Source organism: Micrasema longulum, unplaced genomic scaffold (genome assembly GCF_059751315.1).
Source record: "Micrasema longulum isolate JH-2025_06_02 unplaced genomic scaffold, ASM5975131v1 h1tg000252l, whole genome shotgun sequence".
NCBI classification, from domain to species: Eukaryota; Metazoa; Arthropoda; class Insecta; order Trichoptera; family Brachycentridae; genus Micrasema; species Micrasema longulum.
In genome coordinates, this window is record NW_028277457.1 from 858745 (window position 1) to 876023 (window position 17279).

The 17279-nt window shown below is 33.5% G+C and overlaps 2 protein-coding genes across 4 annotated transcripts in view; both read right to left on the minus strand.

Annotated features, from left to right (window-relative positions):
• Positions 1–3706, minus strand: part of Ctr1A (Copper transporter 1A) — a 62461-nt gene extending 58755 nt beyond the window's left edge. Inside the window, exon 1 of one of the 3 annotated variants that reach the window (XM_088223859.1) lies at positions 3450–3706. The gene's annotated coding sequence lies outside the window, so the exon portion shown is untranslated. The remainder of the gene's footprint in view (positions 1–3449) is intronic. The other 2 variants (XM_088223858.1, XM_088223862.1) reach the window with 2 other exon arrangements.
• A 4446-nt stretch (positions 3707–8152) lies between these two features.
• Positions 8153–16837, minus strand: LOC148283230 (uncharacterized). Its single transcript, XM_088223865.1, has 7 exons — positions 16257–16837; positions 15465–15607; positions 13714–14222; positions 13040–13145; positions 11316–11458; positions 10054–10227; positions 8153–8614 (listed from the first exon to the last, which is right to left on the minus strand). The coding sequence occupies exons 1-7, from the start codon at positions 16282–16284 to the stop codon at positions 8443–8445; spliced, it is 1275 nt and encodes a 424-aa protein (XP_088079991.1). The 5' UTR covers positions 16285–16837; the 3' UTR covers positions 8153–8442.
• Positions 16838–17279: the final 442 nt, after the last annotated feature.

Here is a 17279-nt window from a genome sequence, read left to right on the forward strand (position 1 = left end):
CCCAAAAAGGCTTTCACATACATGGAAGATATATAATACACGAGTATATAAATAACTAATATTTTTTCTTCTTTATTTTAACGTGTTGGACATAATATAAATCGTAAATTGGTGGACTTATTGCCAAATGACAACTTCTTCTAACCAACTGATAAAATAAAGATGTTATTAATAAAAAACTTATTACTTGTAAAGTACTAATGTTGTATTAATTTTCTTTTTTATCATTACCTAGTTGAATACTAACCACTTTATTTATCTTTAATTATTCTCAATTTTACTTTGTTATATTTATATTTAGAACATAAGATTTCTCATATTAATTGTTAGAGATGTTTTGTTTCTTTTTTACTTTTTTTGTTTTTTTATATTTTATATTATGTACTACATAATTATTGTTCACTGCTGTGTTATTTTTGTAAAACATTATTTTAAAAAAGGTTCTTTGAACCGTTGATGTATAAATAAATAAACATAATTTTAAAAAATACAGTATAAAGAAATAAAAGGTAGAACAGTGTTTAGAAGTATAGTTGGTATAAAAAAAGAAGTTTGTATGAGATATTAAAAATAAAAAATTAGATAAACAAATAAAATACAAACATATGAAAGAAATACAGTTTGAAGGTTTAAAGCGGCAAACTTCTATTTGATATGGAACATATACATTGATTTTTAAAATCTACAAGACTCACATTAAAGACAGTGATGTTGTTAACATATTGGTTCGCAAGTACATGCATCCGTACTACTGATGAATTTGAGCTGTAATTGGTCGATGATGGACCGCAGTAGAACAGAGTATTACATCGGGTAACTCGACCGGGCACTCGCACATTAATAAAATTATGAGTTCACAACAATCGAACATTGATGTTATTATTTTCAATTAAAAAATCAAGTCATTTAAATTGTCCGTTTTCTAATGTTTGTATATTTAAATAATAATTTAAGTATGTGTTATTTATATATTAAATCGGTATATTTAGTTTTAAATTGATAAAATGCAAAAACTTATGCTGAACTCTTTCGATATCCTTAATATGAACTCTGTTATGGTGACCATATACAAACAAACAAAACATCACGCCGTTTCCGTAGGGGTAAGCAGAGAGGATAGAACGCCATATCACTGTCTTTATTTATTTTTTCATTTATTAAGGAAAAACAACAGTTGTTACATAAGAATACAAAATATAAAAAATAGTACATACATCCAGTTAAAGTTTTTCACAAATATAATGAGAGAACATGTTACACAGCAAAGAGAAAAATAATATATTATGTAAGACATGAGAAAAAAAAAGAGCTCTGAAAAAGATGAGGAAATAGAGTGGAGGAGTGGAAGAGAGGGATTTTCATAATATAGTTGACCAATTCAAAATTTTGATATTATAATAAAATAAACATAATTAAAGGAACATAAACTTATTACACACTGACAAATGTTTTATTTTTCAGTGTTTCAAAAAGTTTTTTTTTTAATTAATTAAAAATATCTAAATTTAATTTAATTAATAATTTAATTTAGATATTTTAAATTAAATTTAGAGCAGCTATGATAAATAAACGAGTTTTAAACTTTTTTTTTTTTTGAGCAATAAATTATTTAAAAAATTAACTTTTCGTGTTGACTTTACGGGACAATTGATTGAAATACGCTCCAAGAGGTATGGACTATCAATTAAATTGTTTAAAATTTTGAAGAGGAAAGACAGATCAGAATTTTTTGTTTGTTTACATATTTATACATGTGTTAGTAATACATATATTCAGGTTAGTAAGTAAGTATTTAATATTTTGAGAACTTTGCATTGAATATTATAATATAACATATTTACATCTTAACATCATTTCTAACTAGATATTTATATAGAATTTTGAATAGATGTTTATTGGGTGGAGACAGGAGAGTTAGAATATGAATAGGGAATGGTATATTAATATCAGAGAAGTCGGATAGGAAATCAGGATAACAATCATTTATGGGGCATCCAAAAAAAACATGGTTTAAATCTTCCTAATCAAGCTGACATTCGAACAGGTGAGAACCATTGCAGCAGTGCCCAATGCGCATTCTGCATATGGAGGATGTCTCAAACTTATTCAGAATCACTTTGGAAAACCAAGGCTTTTCTGTTATATTTGGCATCAGTCGGAAAAGATGTTGACCCTTGGCTTGGGAGGAGGCTACCCAATGTTCTTGCCATGTACGAAGTTGCTTCTCCTTCGTCATAACAAGGGGATTACCCAGTGGTAGTAAATTATTGTAGGCAGGATCCCCGGAGTGGACCGCCTCCTTTGCTAACGCGTCCACTTTTTCGTTCCCGGGAATACCACAATGGCTAGGCATAACAATACTCTTATTGGACGCCTCTGATAAAGAAAGAAGAAATCTAGTTTCCACGCAGAGCTTGTCCTCAGGATAAGAGGATGGAGGGGATTTAATTTTTTGTAAGGCACTCAAGGAATCCGACAGGATTAGGAACTTGCTATATTGTGAGCTTAAGGCGTACTTGACAGCTTCTCGGATTGTGATACATTCCGCTGTAAATACAGATGCAGTCGTCTTCACAATATATGGCCGCACCCGTGTGGGATGGCGAATCTGACCGAAATCCATCAGTGTAGATAACTTTCCAACCTATCCATCTTGAAGACTGATTACGGTTGAATGTAAACCGGGGCTGTAGGTGGATTATGACTTCGAATGTGAGTTCAATATTCGGGACGCATACATAAACATTAAATGGAAAACGACAAAGGGGAAGAAGGTCTTTAGGGTTAATGTTAAATTCGAAAGATTTGTAAAAATTAAAACGGTTGACTAGTGAAGGGGGCGGTTTATGGGACCAAAAAGATGATGATGTTACACAGTCAGAGAGCAATTTTACTTTTTTGACGAGTAGGTTCCTTATTTGGACAGAGCAAAGATTGTCTTCTCATTCTGAGTGGGGCATCAGAAGCCTCTACCTGTAAAGTGTTAATTGGAGAGGACTTCATTGCTCCGATGGCTAGTCTCAGACTTTGGGATTGGATCCGGTCGAGTCTTTGGAGATTGTTTTTTGAACACGGTTCGAAAAGGAACGAGGCATAATCGAGATGGCTCCGGATATTCAAGTATGCCTATCATAGATTTGTATTATCTTTAGTTTGAAAAATGAACGAATACCTAACGTTTCTGACCTTCCATTAGAATATTGCATCATCCTAAGAAAACAAGAAAGCGGGAAAACTCGTAATCATTTATTATTATTTCATCAAAACATTAATAAAATATACAAAATATGTCAATTAAATTTATTTTAATATAATAAACCTACCATATGCTGTACCCAGTTTCTATTAAATGACGGAACAAAAATAACGACATCTTTCAACGCATTTTACTCGTAATTTTTCCATATTTATGCATTAATTGTAAGAGATAGCCAAAGTTAAAAACTCACGACTCACCGAAGTACCAGGGCAGCGTCTTAATTGAGTATTTAAAGGTTATGTAATGGTGTTTAACACTGTCGTATAAATCAACACAAGTTAAGTTATTTTCACAGAATTATCACAGAGCACCACAATCCGAGCACATTCCAATTACGCCCAATGACACTCACTGAATGAAAATTCGTGCGAATTCCCTTTCACTCGATACCACTTGCTAACTAAAAGTGACAGCGCGACCGGCATAGAAACTGAACTGAACTAGATCAGTAGGTCTTGCAAAAAAATAATTGATCTACTTTTAAACAATAAATTTTATCTGTGATTTTTTCAGTACTTGCTTACTTAAAAAAAACAGTGATGATAATAATTTTTTGAATATTATTTTCTCTCATTTTTTAAAACAGGAGCATTAAAAAAACGAATCCATTCATCAACAAACAAACGGTGACACCGTTTCTCCGTAGGGGTAGGCGGAAAGAATAAAATGACATAGCCAGTTCTTTAATACAGATTTTTCTTCCTCTTTATTCATAAGTCATTCTCGCAATTCGTTTAGATTTTAAATTATTAAAGACTTTTTTCTTTTTGATACTTCATTGCATTAAAAGAACTTAATTCATGAGTCGTTATCGCGATTCATTTAGATTTAAAATTAATAAAGACCTTTTTCTTTCTGATACTTCATTGCATTAAAAGAACCTAATTCTTAGTGAGCTTATTAATTTATGAAAGGCACTGTCGTCAGCCATGTACTTTTAAAATAAAATGATGGAAAATAATTAAAGGTATGGAGGCAGTGAAATATGTTTGGAAGGCAATTAAGTCATTATATCCGCTTGGAAGATAATTAAAATGTATTAATTGGACAAACATTAAACTTCGATTCTCCCTTCGATACAACCGCCTTAAAAAAACTTTACTTTTTGCTTTATTGGAATTGTTTTAATTTACTTTGTTTAAAAAAAAAAATGTGAAACGAACTCCCTCTCTAAACACAAGTATCTACTTTATAAGAGAGGTAGAAACGTTATATATAAGATGTTCTGTATATTTACCTATTTTATATTTCAAAAATGTATTTTGTAAAAAAAAAAAATATTCAATAAAAAAAAAAAAAAAATGATTTTAATTTGTATTTTTATAAAAAGCAAGTGTATAGCCAAACTTATCATAGGTTCAGCTGACAAAGAACTAGACACTTGCTTACAAGGGAGGGGAGAATAATATGCTCGTATTTATTTACTAACATATGTATCTTTTTTGGGTGATCGCGTGTATGTTGGATTAATTCCAAAACATTGAAACGAAAATACATGGGATCATCCAAAAAAGAAACATTTTGATAACAGTGACAGTGAAAACCTACGCAACCGTATATATTTCCGTCCTTTTTCAGTAAGTCACGGAGCACTAGCGCCCCCTAAATCTAGCGCTGAGCAAGTATGATAAAAAATCAACTAATCTAATTGGCAATTGGAAAGGGGGAAAATGAAGTTTTGAGATGTTTTTTCTCAGCTGCTTCCTTATTTTAGGCATGTGCGAGCGCTAGATTTTATTTTTCTTGTTTTAGGATGCATTATTTTCATTAAGAGTTTTTGAATAAAAATTGACTGAATATGAGATAGGTCTCGGAAATAGATAATAGAGAACGGCCCTCATACATCTTCTCACACATGCACGCCAATTACTTCACCTTTTGACATATCCATCTTCAGTTTTTGTTATATTTGGTGATGTCATGTCTTTCTCTTTTACGAGTAATCTATGTGAAATTAATTTATTGCTTCCATTACAATTTTTATTAGTTACTTGAAAATAGGTTTAATGATATCATCATCATTATTTCTTTTCCGCATCTAATGGTGCATAGGGCACTGTATTGGTTCACCAATCGCAGCGTATCCTGATATTTTTTATTACATGAAGGTTAGATGATCAGTCTCATGCTTGGTGCCAATCCAGGGACTGAAAATATTTTAGCATAAAAACACAATTTTAAATAAATATTTCAAGTCAACCATGTTGGAAATCTAACCCGAGACCTCTTGCATGGTATACAAATGCGCTGACTATTACCATGAGTATATACCCAATTTAACTTTGGAGCCATTTTAAGTTAGTTGTAATTCACTGAATGCTAGAAAATGAAAACCAAGTTGTAGTAGAGCTGAGTTCGACACTATGGCGAGACCTCAAATGTAAATTATCTAAAAACTGTAGAAAACCATTGAGGGCGCTGGTGTTTCATTTAATGGCAACATTTTAAAAACGGCAAAACTGAAATAGAAAGTCGCGACCTTGTCATTACCAAAGAAAAAACACAACACTTCAAATTTGGTATTGCCAGCATAAAAAAAATTGTACATCCGACTTATACTGTTTCTTGCTCTTATTTAACAGACTATCCTAGAAAGAGCTTTAATAATATAAAATATCATTGAAATAAAATCCATGTACAGTATTAAAAGGTACTTTATTTGTATATTAAATGTAGCAGTCATGCAAAAAAAATATTTACAAGGAAAGAATATACAAGCTGTCATAGAAGTTGCATCACCTTTGCATATTTTGAGGTCTTTCAAAGATTGCTTCGAGTGTAAATTTTATTGAAAATTTTTATTTTTTAAAAATAAAATTATAATAAGTCCCGATTTTTTAAATGTAAACGTGATTTTTTAAAATGCCAAATAAAGATTATTATTAAAACAAAGTTTTCACTGCATAATAATTTATCGTAAAGTGTTACAAAGCACACGCTTACTCAATCGATACAATTATTCCAGTTATATACAGAGATACATTTATATTTTCTTTTAAAATCTATCTAATTATAAATATTACATACAGTATAAATAGTTTTTAAAAATGAGTAAGAATTTTTATACATCAGTGACACTGATACTAAAAAATAATTTATGCGAACGAAAATTGTTTATAATAAAAATAAACAAAAAAAATTAGAAATGGCACACAGTTAAGTAGTGTTAACAAAAGGACAATCAAATATTGTTCTGTCTTAGCATCCGACCTATTGTCCACGTATGAAAAGCAATTTGGAGGACATGACAACAGATCGAGACATTGTCCCAGAGATAGGCGGGAAAGCTATCTCCACAAGACAATGGATTACTTCCACTCCGCGGGGCCGGATTGCCCTATGCGCATGGACAGGACCGTAGGACAAGAGCTTTATTAGTTCCCCTAACATTTCTAATACATCTTGGTAAAACAGATATAATATTTATTGCAAACTTGCTCGTAGCAAATGTTGTCACGTATTCATTTTTGCAGCGTTTACGTGTGAACTACAGACAAATGTTTGTATTGTCCCAGTGTCCTGTCCCGCAAGGTCAAGGGTGTTGGCAAAGCTGGGACAAGACATTATTCCTATCGCTCCCTCACAGTACTCGAGTACTCACAAAGTCAAACCACCGCACACCCAAGATTCTTTTAAGACACCTATTCTCAAAACTCAGAATTTTGCTGTTTTGGGCCCTAGTGAGGTGCCACGATTCGCATCCGTAGAGGAGAATAGGTGTAATGCAGGCGTTATATAGGCGGCATTTGCTTTCACTGAGTAAATATTCGATCTCCAGACAGCCTTCATACTGTTGAATGTGGCCCAGTTCTTTTTGAAAGCTGCCATTTTCTGTAACATACACTCTCAGGTATTTGAAACTCTTGACCCTTTCGATGATTTGGTTTGACGTTTTGAGTCAGGGGATTTTGAGCATCAATGCACGAAGTATTACACAGTACATGGGTTTTAACAATATTGATTTTTAAACCCACGCATGTGGAGTACCTATTTAGCTTATCTACAGTGACCTGAAGGCCCCCAACTGAATTATCAATTATAACCGCATCATCAGCATACTCTAGGTCGCAGAGTTTTTGGGAGGGGGAGATAGATATTCCTCGATCTAGTGGAATTGACTTTCTAAGGATGAAATCCATAAGGATTATAAAAAGGAATGGTGCAAGAACACAACCTTGGTGAACTCCGGCTGTGACCTCAAACCAATCTGTGACAACATCGTTAATTCTGATTTGGCATTCTCTAGCATGTACTTAAGCGCGTAGATATGTGTACCGTGACGTACGCTTCTCTTTGTTATATTTCAATATACCTACCCAAAACTTGAATGTGGGGAGGTCGGTAGTGTATCTTTGTAATCGCTTGGGAGAATTTATCTTCAACTGTACCTTCATGATGAAGTTATGACTTCCTTAGCTACCCATCATAATCGCGGCCCTGGGGCATAAAGTGCGTGGAAAAAATTACCACTTGCTTTAATTTTGATAGGCAAGATTAAGGGTCGCCGAGGGGCTGGAAGAAGACGGTCCTGGCTGCGTAATATTCGAGACTGGGCTGGCTTCATATGTGAAGCAGATTTTCCGGGCGGTACAGGACAGAGGCCTTCACCAGAGTGATTGCCAACATTGGGGATGCCTGACAAGGCACTTAGAGAAGAAAATTTATAATTTATTACAGTACTTAAGAGATTATACAGTGGGTAAGAATTTTGATAAATAGGTATTTGAAGATTGTCTTTCTGTCACCTTCTCGCAGATACCTCGACGATACAGTGTGAAAAAGATAACAGATTTTCGCCAACTGAACAGATTTTGATGTTTTTTTTTAGAAAGAGTATCAGAATGAAATTTTCTGTATCGGTACCTTTTCTGTTTTTTAAAAGTATTTATCATATTTGTATACTGTACGTCCAAAGATGGCAGATAAAACTGGGGGCTTTTTTGGGTTTTTGGATGGTCCTAGCTACCATAAGAAACAATTTATCAAAAAAGCGAAACAATAGAGGCACGCCAATGGTAAATATCTATAGTGTATAAAATAAAATGCTGCCTAGTGCCATAATACGGAGAAAATACGGGACTATGTTTGTATGAAGAAAAGTAAGACCGCATTTCCGCTTAAAGAGTTACAAATGCTTGTCTTCTTCGAAGTTCTCTCTCTTGCTAGGAATTCAGATTTCCGTGTCAGTCCAGGGATTTCCTCAGGAAGTTGTAAGGCGCTCCCGGGTGCACTCTGGCCACATGCTTCTTCAGATTAGAGGTGTGGTTACAGCGGTAGCCGCACTGGTCGCAGCAGTACGGCCGCTCGTTGGTGTGGGTCCTCTTGTGCACCTTGAGGGAGTTTATAAAGTTTGTTCTGCAAACAAAAAAAACCTTAAGATGCATTATACCAATGAGGAAGTTCAGTGGTGTTTTTCACATTTTTAATTTTTTGATAGACTATCAAACTAAGCCAAAAAACAATTACAGTAAAACCCCCTTTTTACGTTTTTCAAGGCAGCGAGAATATTTTTTTTCCTATGACATCACTAAAAACAACTGTCATATAGATCGCTGCAAAATTGTTCCACACTTTGTATGATAACTTTTTAAACTATCTTTTTTATAACTTTAAATATCCCTATTGTTCATTTTAAACATCGTAATTTATTGATTTTAAAACTTTATTGTTTCTAAACGTTTGTCAACTGTGTATCATGATTTGCACAAGTCAGTATGACATTTTTGTTTAAATGAAAACAAAAATAAAGGAAGGAAAGGAAGACACTAAAACGGTCAATTACACTGCACCGCTTTGAATTTAGGTTAAGACAATAATTTATTCTTTATTGGTTGTTTATCTGTTGTTATTCTTCATTCGCGTGGCACATGCGGTGGCGCGTGGACGGCGGCGCCATTATTACGATGTAATTTTGGCTTTTTTGACACATCAAATGAATTCTGAAAAATTTTAAACGCTAACCGGGGTGATGAAAAATATGAAAAATGTTAATTGGGGAGAATATTTGTATGAGAATGTATGAAGCAAAATGGGAACTGAACATTTCGGTGTAAAAAGCGGTAAAATGTAAAATTGAGGAATGTAAAAACGAGGTCTTACTGTATTTTATTTTTATGTATCATTGCTATGATATTTTCAAGCTCTATAATTTTGGAAATCCCCACCGAAACTTGCACCGCCCGCAACGTCACGAGTTCTGGTCGGCGAGTGATCAAAACACACATCTGAACGGTGAAGATAACTGACAAGAAGCAAAGAAAACATTTTTTAGAAATGATTTATTTAAAACATATTCTAATACAATAAAGGTACAAGTTCATGACAAATATATTGTTAATTACAAGACACATCAAGCCAATGAGAAAATTCAGTGTTTATTTTTTCATAATTGTATTTATTAATAGACTATTAAACTATGCCAAAACTTTTTTTTAAATTTCTATATATCGTATTAACAGCGTTATGATTTGTTAAAGTTTTATATTTATGAAATTACTCCATGTGCGACGTCTTAAGTTATCTTTCGCTTCTTCTCAGTCAGTTCTGCCAATTGGTCTGTTGACTTACCGTAAACCGGAAATCTTTCACAACTCTCTTATTGTTGCTCTCTTATGGTTAATGCGTATAAACTAGTGACGTCGTTCAAAGTAGTTATATTTTTCATACATTTTCAACCCGTACAGTTTATTGTTCTAATTTTTACCGTGTGTTAAAAAACATTTTTTGTATCCAAGCTTCCATAGGGCTGGTCGGTGAAGATTATCCACAATAATAATAAAAAATATAAACTGTACCTAAAATCACAGGCATCACAGAAATACGGTTTCTCCTCTGTGTGAATCCTCTTGTGTTTTTTGAGGTTGGAAGAAATTTTGCAGGCATAGCTACATCCTTCGAAGTCACACACATAAGGACTCTCTCCAGTATGGACACGGTGGTGTTTACGCAAATCGGCCATTAGGTAGCACCTTAAAATGAGAATAATTTCACATTTTCATGTTGATTTTTATTTTTATATATATTATTCTGTAATATTTTATATTGTGAATAAATAAATTTAAACAAACATCAAAAAAGTTTGGGTTAAAGTCTCATGGTAGATTTGTGAGTCCTCGCAAATCAGAGATCCAATCAGGCTGCCAATACTCGATTTCCAATTTCTGATACGGTTATTCACAACTATTTAAACATGCCACCAAAATGGATGCTCAAATATCAACATTGGAAAGAAAAAAGTTACTAATTGACATGTAGCAACTTTACAGAAGATCTAAATAAAGTTTTTTTTTTTTAATTAATAAAAAAATCACATATTCTTAATTTTCATTTAAATTATGTAGGAATTAATCGGGATGTGGTCCTGTGGCTAGCGTTTCGGACTCACGGATCAAAAGTCCGTGGTTCGAATCCCATTCTACCCCGACTTGATTCCCATTTTCTAATAGTGAGTTATTTACAACTCGTTGAAAATGGCCTTAAAATGAAATATTTAGTTTTTTAGTTATTTAATTATTTTATGTATTTACCTACAAGGTGCGAGCGAGCAGTGTCTATAATTAGACTAATGCCCGTATTCAGGGACAAAACTATGTTGAGAAAAGAAAATTCTAATCATACGCAGAGAATAACTTGAAGGAGAGGTGAGTAGAATTTACTATGTTCAGCTTAAAATTTGTCTTTGAATACGGATGAATAACAAGCTAACACAAAATAATAATGTACTCTATGTATTTTTTTTCAGATGGCTAGACTTTATCTCTGTTGAAGTAGCCATCGATCTTAATAAAAAATTTAGTCCAGTATTTATTTACAAAGATTTGATTTCCACGGTACTTTTCTTATGGCAAGCGAGTATTCTACCACTGAACAAATTGTTAAATTATTAAAATAGAGGTTTATGAAATTGTACATTTTAAAAGAGTAACTTGTTTTTTGACAAAAAAAAAACATTGCTTTTTAGTATGATTGAAACCGCACAGTCTTTAAAACAGTTTTCGGGTATGCGGAGGGAGTCCTACTTTTCTTATGGACCATGGAATTATTCAAGTGTACTAACTTGTAGGGGCAAATCTCGCAGGCCAGAGATTTCCCGCCACCATGTTGCATCATCTTGTGATGCTTGAGAGCTGCCTTCAGATATGTGCTGAATATGCAGGACTCTGATGCATCGCACTTCAAGGGTTCTCCTGTCGGGTGGTACTGAAACAAGAACAAAATAATTTAACTATGCACAATTCACTTCCCTACCTATCCATATCCATCTCAAGACTCCTCTCACTTCCCCCTTTTCCTGGCGCAGGTCCACGCAACTATAATCAATCAGTGCTTGCAAAATGTTCCATCATCATCATCATAAACCCGTCAGTCCTGGGTAGGACCCACTCTTGCCGCCCATTTTAACTGCATGGCCAGCCCTCCTCGAGCATCCCACCTTGATGGAGTTGATTGCATCGGGCCCTCCATAGATTTCATATAGCTCCGTATTGTAGCGACGAAAATGGTTGCTTTCTCTCACAGGACCATAGACAACTCTGAGGATCCTAGCGCAGTACCAAACTAACACTACCTGTTGTCCAGGACATTTTCTAACAACTAAGCTATGACAGTGTCCACGCAGACTGCTAGCTCAACTGACATTAACTGCCGACGAACAGTCAGCAGTGGATTTCCAGGATGCCGAGAACCTGATGTCTTGTAAAGTAGCCAAGCGTGGTTAAGGTTAACCATATCGCCTCCGCTCGATGACAGTTGTCACCAAAGTTTGCTGCGTCCATTTTCTTATTACCTCATTCCTAACAAAGTCAAACCACCGCAAACCCGAAATTCTTCTGAGACACCTATTCTCATATTTTGCTGTTTTGGACCCAAGTGAGGTGCCACGATTCGCATCCTTAGAGGAGAATAGGTGTTATGCAAAATTAACATAAACTAAAACGTCAACGAATGTTTCCTCATTACATCTGAGATCTCGCTATTTCCTGTGATTATTAGACCCAGTTTGAGTGTACATATACATATATATATTTTTTTTTTTATAAAATTAATTCAAGGATCCTCCTCACTAGGGAAATCTGTTGAGATGTATAGGGTTCACAGTCCATAATTGACGACACACACGTGCTAAAACGTTTCACCTAAAATAGTGTGATTACCGAAGAAAGCAATGACATCATTTTCTGTATAATCCAAAATAACAACTCCAACAGTATTGCACATGAAATCAGGGGGCATCGTTCTGCAGTACATTCACATCGTCCCTACCATGAAGAAATGAACTACAAAGGAATGTGGTCTATAAAGACATCACAGGATGCAACGCCAGTCAGTCAGCCCAACAAGTTCAGTTCACTTCAGTCCAGATCGATGAAGTCACACAGTTTTAGCATGTAGTTCAAGTGCCGTCTCTTCAACCTATCATCGCTGCTACGCTCCTGCTACACAATCAGGTGCTGTATCTTATTCGACATGTAATAAATATGCATTAAACAGTAACCTCGTGTCTTCTCTGTCAATCTCTAACTGTGGTAGGAACTCCAACCAACACCCAACAACCTAATCCTACAGATGTAATATTTTGTAATGAAAACATAATATAAGTAAATAAATTGATATTGAAAATCAGAAGGTTCCTTACTTTTCCGACTCGTCTGAAACCTGTGGATCCTGCATTTCAGGAGAGAATCAAAAGAAGGAACCTTACCATCCTGACACATTTCCTTTGCACTAAAGCGTCCGGAAAGCTTGAAGAGCTGATTATGATAAAATGTAGCAGTAACATACCTTTTTAGTGTGGTACACAAGGCTATTATTATGCTTGGCTCTAAAGTCACAACCGCTCATTGTACAGATGTATGGGATCTCTCCAGAATGTTGCCTGTAATGTTTTCTGCAAAAACAAAAACCACTATGCAATATATATAATTTTTTTGGTAGCATTGAACTTCTTCATTACAGTTTTCAGTATCTGCCATCTCTATCAACTAGAAATAAACCACCCTTTCTGTCAATCAAAGAAAAAAAAAATTACCATCCTCATCGAACTTTTACAGTTTACATTTAAATACATATTTATTAGATCGTAACTCGTAAATCTTTTATGGGAAGGTAAGGTGATCAGTCTTACGCTTCGGATGGCAGACCATGGGTGATGAAATATTGAAGTGTAAAACCACCTTTTAAATAAATATTTCAAGTCGACCCTCCCAGGAATCAAACCCGGGACCTCAAACATGGCACCAGCCACTACATTACGAGGCAGGCTTTTTTTCATTAGATTTCTTTTTTTAGGATTTTTACTTAAGAGGAGCCATTGAGTTAAAAACACTCGTCCAAGATTATGGTTCTATTTCACACATAAAACTTTACTCTTCATATGATAGGCACATAATATTTATCATACGCTTCATAATATGTATATTTAAGTGATAATAAAAATAAAGGATTTTAGTACCTACCTAAGATCAGATGCTGTAGCACCTCTGTATATGCATTGGTCACACTGAAAATCTTTTCTCCCTTTATGATCATTCTTTCTATGTAAATTAAGTTCAGTTAATTCTGTGGTTGAAAAATCACAATTCGAACGATTGCATGTAAATGTGCTGCTCGTGTGATCAATAAACTTCTTTAACTTTTTCTTTTTTCGCCTTATTAGGGATTTTTTTCTTTTGGGTGAAGGAGGCCATTCGGGACTAGAGCACCTATCTGGCGAAGGTAAACTGTCAAAATTGTCTATGGAATCTAGTTTTTCAATATTGTGTAGTTGATCTTTGATTTCTTTATTGAATTTGTCATCTATGGAATTGTTTTTTTTGGTTTTGAGCTTTTTATGTTTGTCTTTATGTTTTCTTGATTTTTTTTCTTGATTTTGATTAGCTTCTTCGGGAGTATTTGTATTTTTGATGCCATCAAGGGGTGGAGGAGATTGGGTTACTGTCATTAACGGATCCTGATCTTGCAAACTCTATAAATAAAGATTAGAAACACCTTTGAGAAACAGAACACATTAATTTAAAATCATAGTTTTATAACACCCCTAGAGTATGTACTTTGTTGATCTGTCTAAATGTTCCACACGTTACACACACGTAACTATATATCAAACGAGATTATTTGCCGTTCCGCTCATTTAACCAATCATAATGCGGATTTCATTTAGCCAAACTCCAACACGAGCTAACATTACTATTGCAAGCCGGCCCGCCAACAACACGCTGAATATTTTCATTATTTATTTTATTTTTTATTTTAATAATTTTTCACGCCCATAAGGCTTTTACATACATGGAAGTTATATAAAACATAAAATTTTAAAAATACATCTAAAGCAATAAGAGATAGAACAGTGTTTGGAAATAAAGTTGGTATAAAAAAGAAGACGAGCATATAAACATAAATTTAAAAAAATACAATATAAATAAATAAAAGATAGGAACAGTGTTAAGAACTATAGTTGGTATAAAATTAAAAAGATGAGTGTATAAACAACATAATTTAAAAAAAAATCAATATAAAGAAATAAAGTATACAACTGTGTTTAGAAGTTTATTATTTAGATTTAATTAAATGCTTACAGACTTGCTTCAAAGTCACTAATTTTTGTGTTTAAATTTGTTGCAACAGAGAGGGAAAACATTTTTGAGAAGGGAATATGGAAGTCTAGGAACTTAAGCCCTTTATGACCTGTCATTGGCTGGTTTAAGTGGCCACTTTACACTGTGTAACATTCACCATTCTGCCTATGGTTAAATTTTCTCAACTCCTCACTTTTGTAAGGTAAAAGAGCCAAAACTTTTATCATGCGGGTGAGATTCATTCGGCTGAACCTATGCCCCGACTAGGCACCACCTGAAAACGATTTTCCAATTTTCATGCTTCTTCATTTACCAGTTACATAATTCAAGAATGTTTTGAGTATTGTAAAATTGTTTTCAGGCGTTGCCTAGTTGGTGAATTGGTTCAGCCGGATGAACAGCCCACATCAGCTCTTTTACTTCACGAAAGTCAACAGATAGAGTTGAGGAAATGTGGATGTTTAAACATTGGCAGAATGGTGAATGTCACATAGTGTGTAAAGTGGCTACTTGAACCAGCCAATGACAGGTCATAAGCCCTATAACTGCCAATACTACCGATAAATTTAAACTAAGTGTCGCCAAAAGCGGAGGGAAAACAGTTGATAAATACTTAATTTTAAATATCGTACCTCGTCATAGCTGGGCAAGTGTTGGATCTTGACAAAACCTTTTGGGACGACTTCTACATACAGCACCTGTTTGGTGGCAGGCCCGCACGCCTTCACACTCTCCAGGTAACGAACCGGTCCGTAGATATCGGAGACATCCGGAACTGAAAAAAGGTGGTATTTAAAAATATTATTCTTTCAAGCTACATCTAAAAATTTCATTATTTAAAAAAAAATTATTCGCGTTTTCATAATTTACACAAATATTTCAATTTTGGGGCCATTTTCAACGAGCTGTAAATAACTCACTATTAGAAAATGATAATCAAGTTGGGGTAGAGTGGGGTTCAAACTTCGAACATCTGATCCTAGACGCCTCGACTTCTGTATTACCTTATTTAAAATGTTCTTCATCTCTGTTGTAATATGTTTATATTGTTCGTTTTATTTAAATGGGTATTTTATTAGTGTTTACAAGTAATTGATGAAAAATAAATAGTCTTTTTACATTTGAGTATATCTGGGTTTTAAATATTATTTTTCGTTGTTTGTAAACAAAATAAATTAATAAATTACATAATAATAAACGAACAATATAAAACTGGTAAACATACTTAACTAGTAGGAAACAAAAATAGATTTAAGGTGCAATAGATCCAAAAATATATATTGTGGGCAAGGAACGATAAAAGTAGCGGATAAAGGACTTCATTAGAACACGATGTTCTGAATAAAACCAATTAAATAACACTAAAAATATATTGCATGGGATATTTTTATATATTTTAAGTGGAAAACATCAATAATACTCACAAACTTCGAAACATGGTCCATGTTGCATTATACGATGTATAAGTTTATATGATAAAACAAATATTATGTAGATAATAAAACGACTAGATATAACTTTCTGTTCTTCATGTTTATGGGCTAAACTTTAGCTATTTTAAAAAATAAAAGTATTTTTATTTGTAAATTTACGATATGAACACTGTTCCGACGTTTGCTTGTTCGTTTATCCATAGAATGCAAAAAAATAAGGAGATTTCGGAATGTGTTCGACTATTTTTTAAGTTTGGTGATCGTCTGATCTGAGTTGTAAAATATTTCAATATACTTTTTAGATTACCTGGTAATATATTAAAATCATATGAAAAAAAAAATTGTAACTCAATATAGTCATAACTTTGAAAAAAAGTGTTATAATAATATTTGAAAAAAAACTACAGAAAGTTAAAAAAAATATTTTGCAACAAAATCACTCAACGAAAAATTTTGAAACAATATCAACATGAAAAATAAGTATGGAAAAATAAAAAGGTTTTATAAAAAGTAACAGCTCATTTGTTCAGAAATTAAGAGACACTATGGAGCCGAGAACCGGGCCATGCAGTAGTATTGTAAATTCACGGTCCAAAGGTCCAAGGCTTGAATTTTACTCTGTCACAAACAAATTTCCATTTTTTCCAGTCCAAGTTATTAACGGCTTTTAGGAAGTCTGAATATTTGAATAATTCAGCAAATAATAAAAAACTCAAATACCTCTCTTTTTGTAAAAAAATTAAATTGAAAATGATAATGTTTTTCTACTTGAAGTATTTAATTTATCGTGTTTTGTAAAATAATATATTAATGTTGAAAAATAGGAATTGACAAACAAAATAAGTCATTATTCGTTATTTGTTTGAGCCCACGGACAAAAATATTATTTATCATTCTGATTATTCTTAAAAATGAATAAAAGTAGTAATATCCACATTATTATTTGATCTTTTTGCTTAAGTATTTCATTTATATAATTTGGCTTCAAAATAATCGTATGGTAAGTAAAAAATA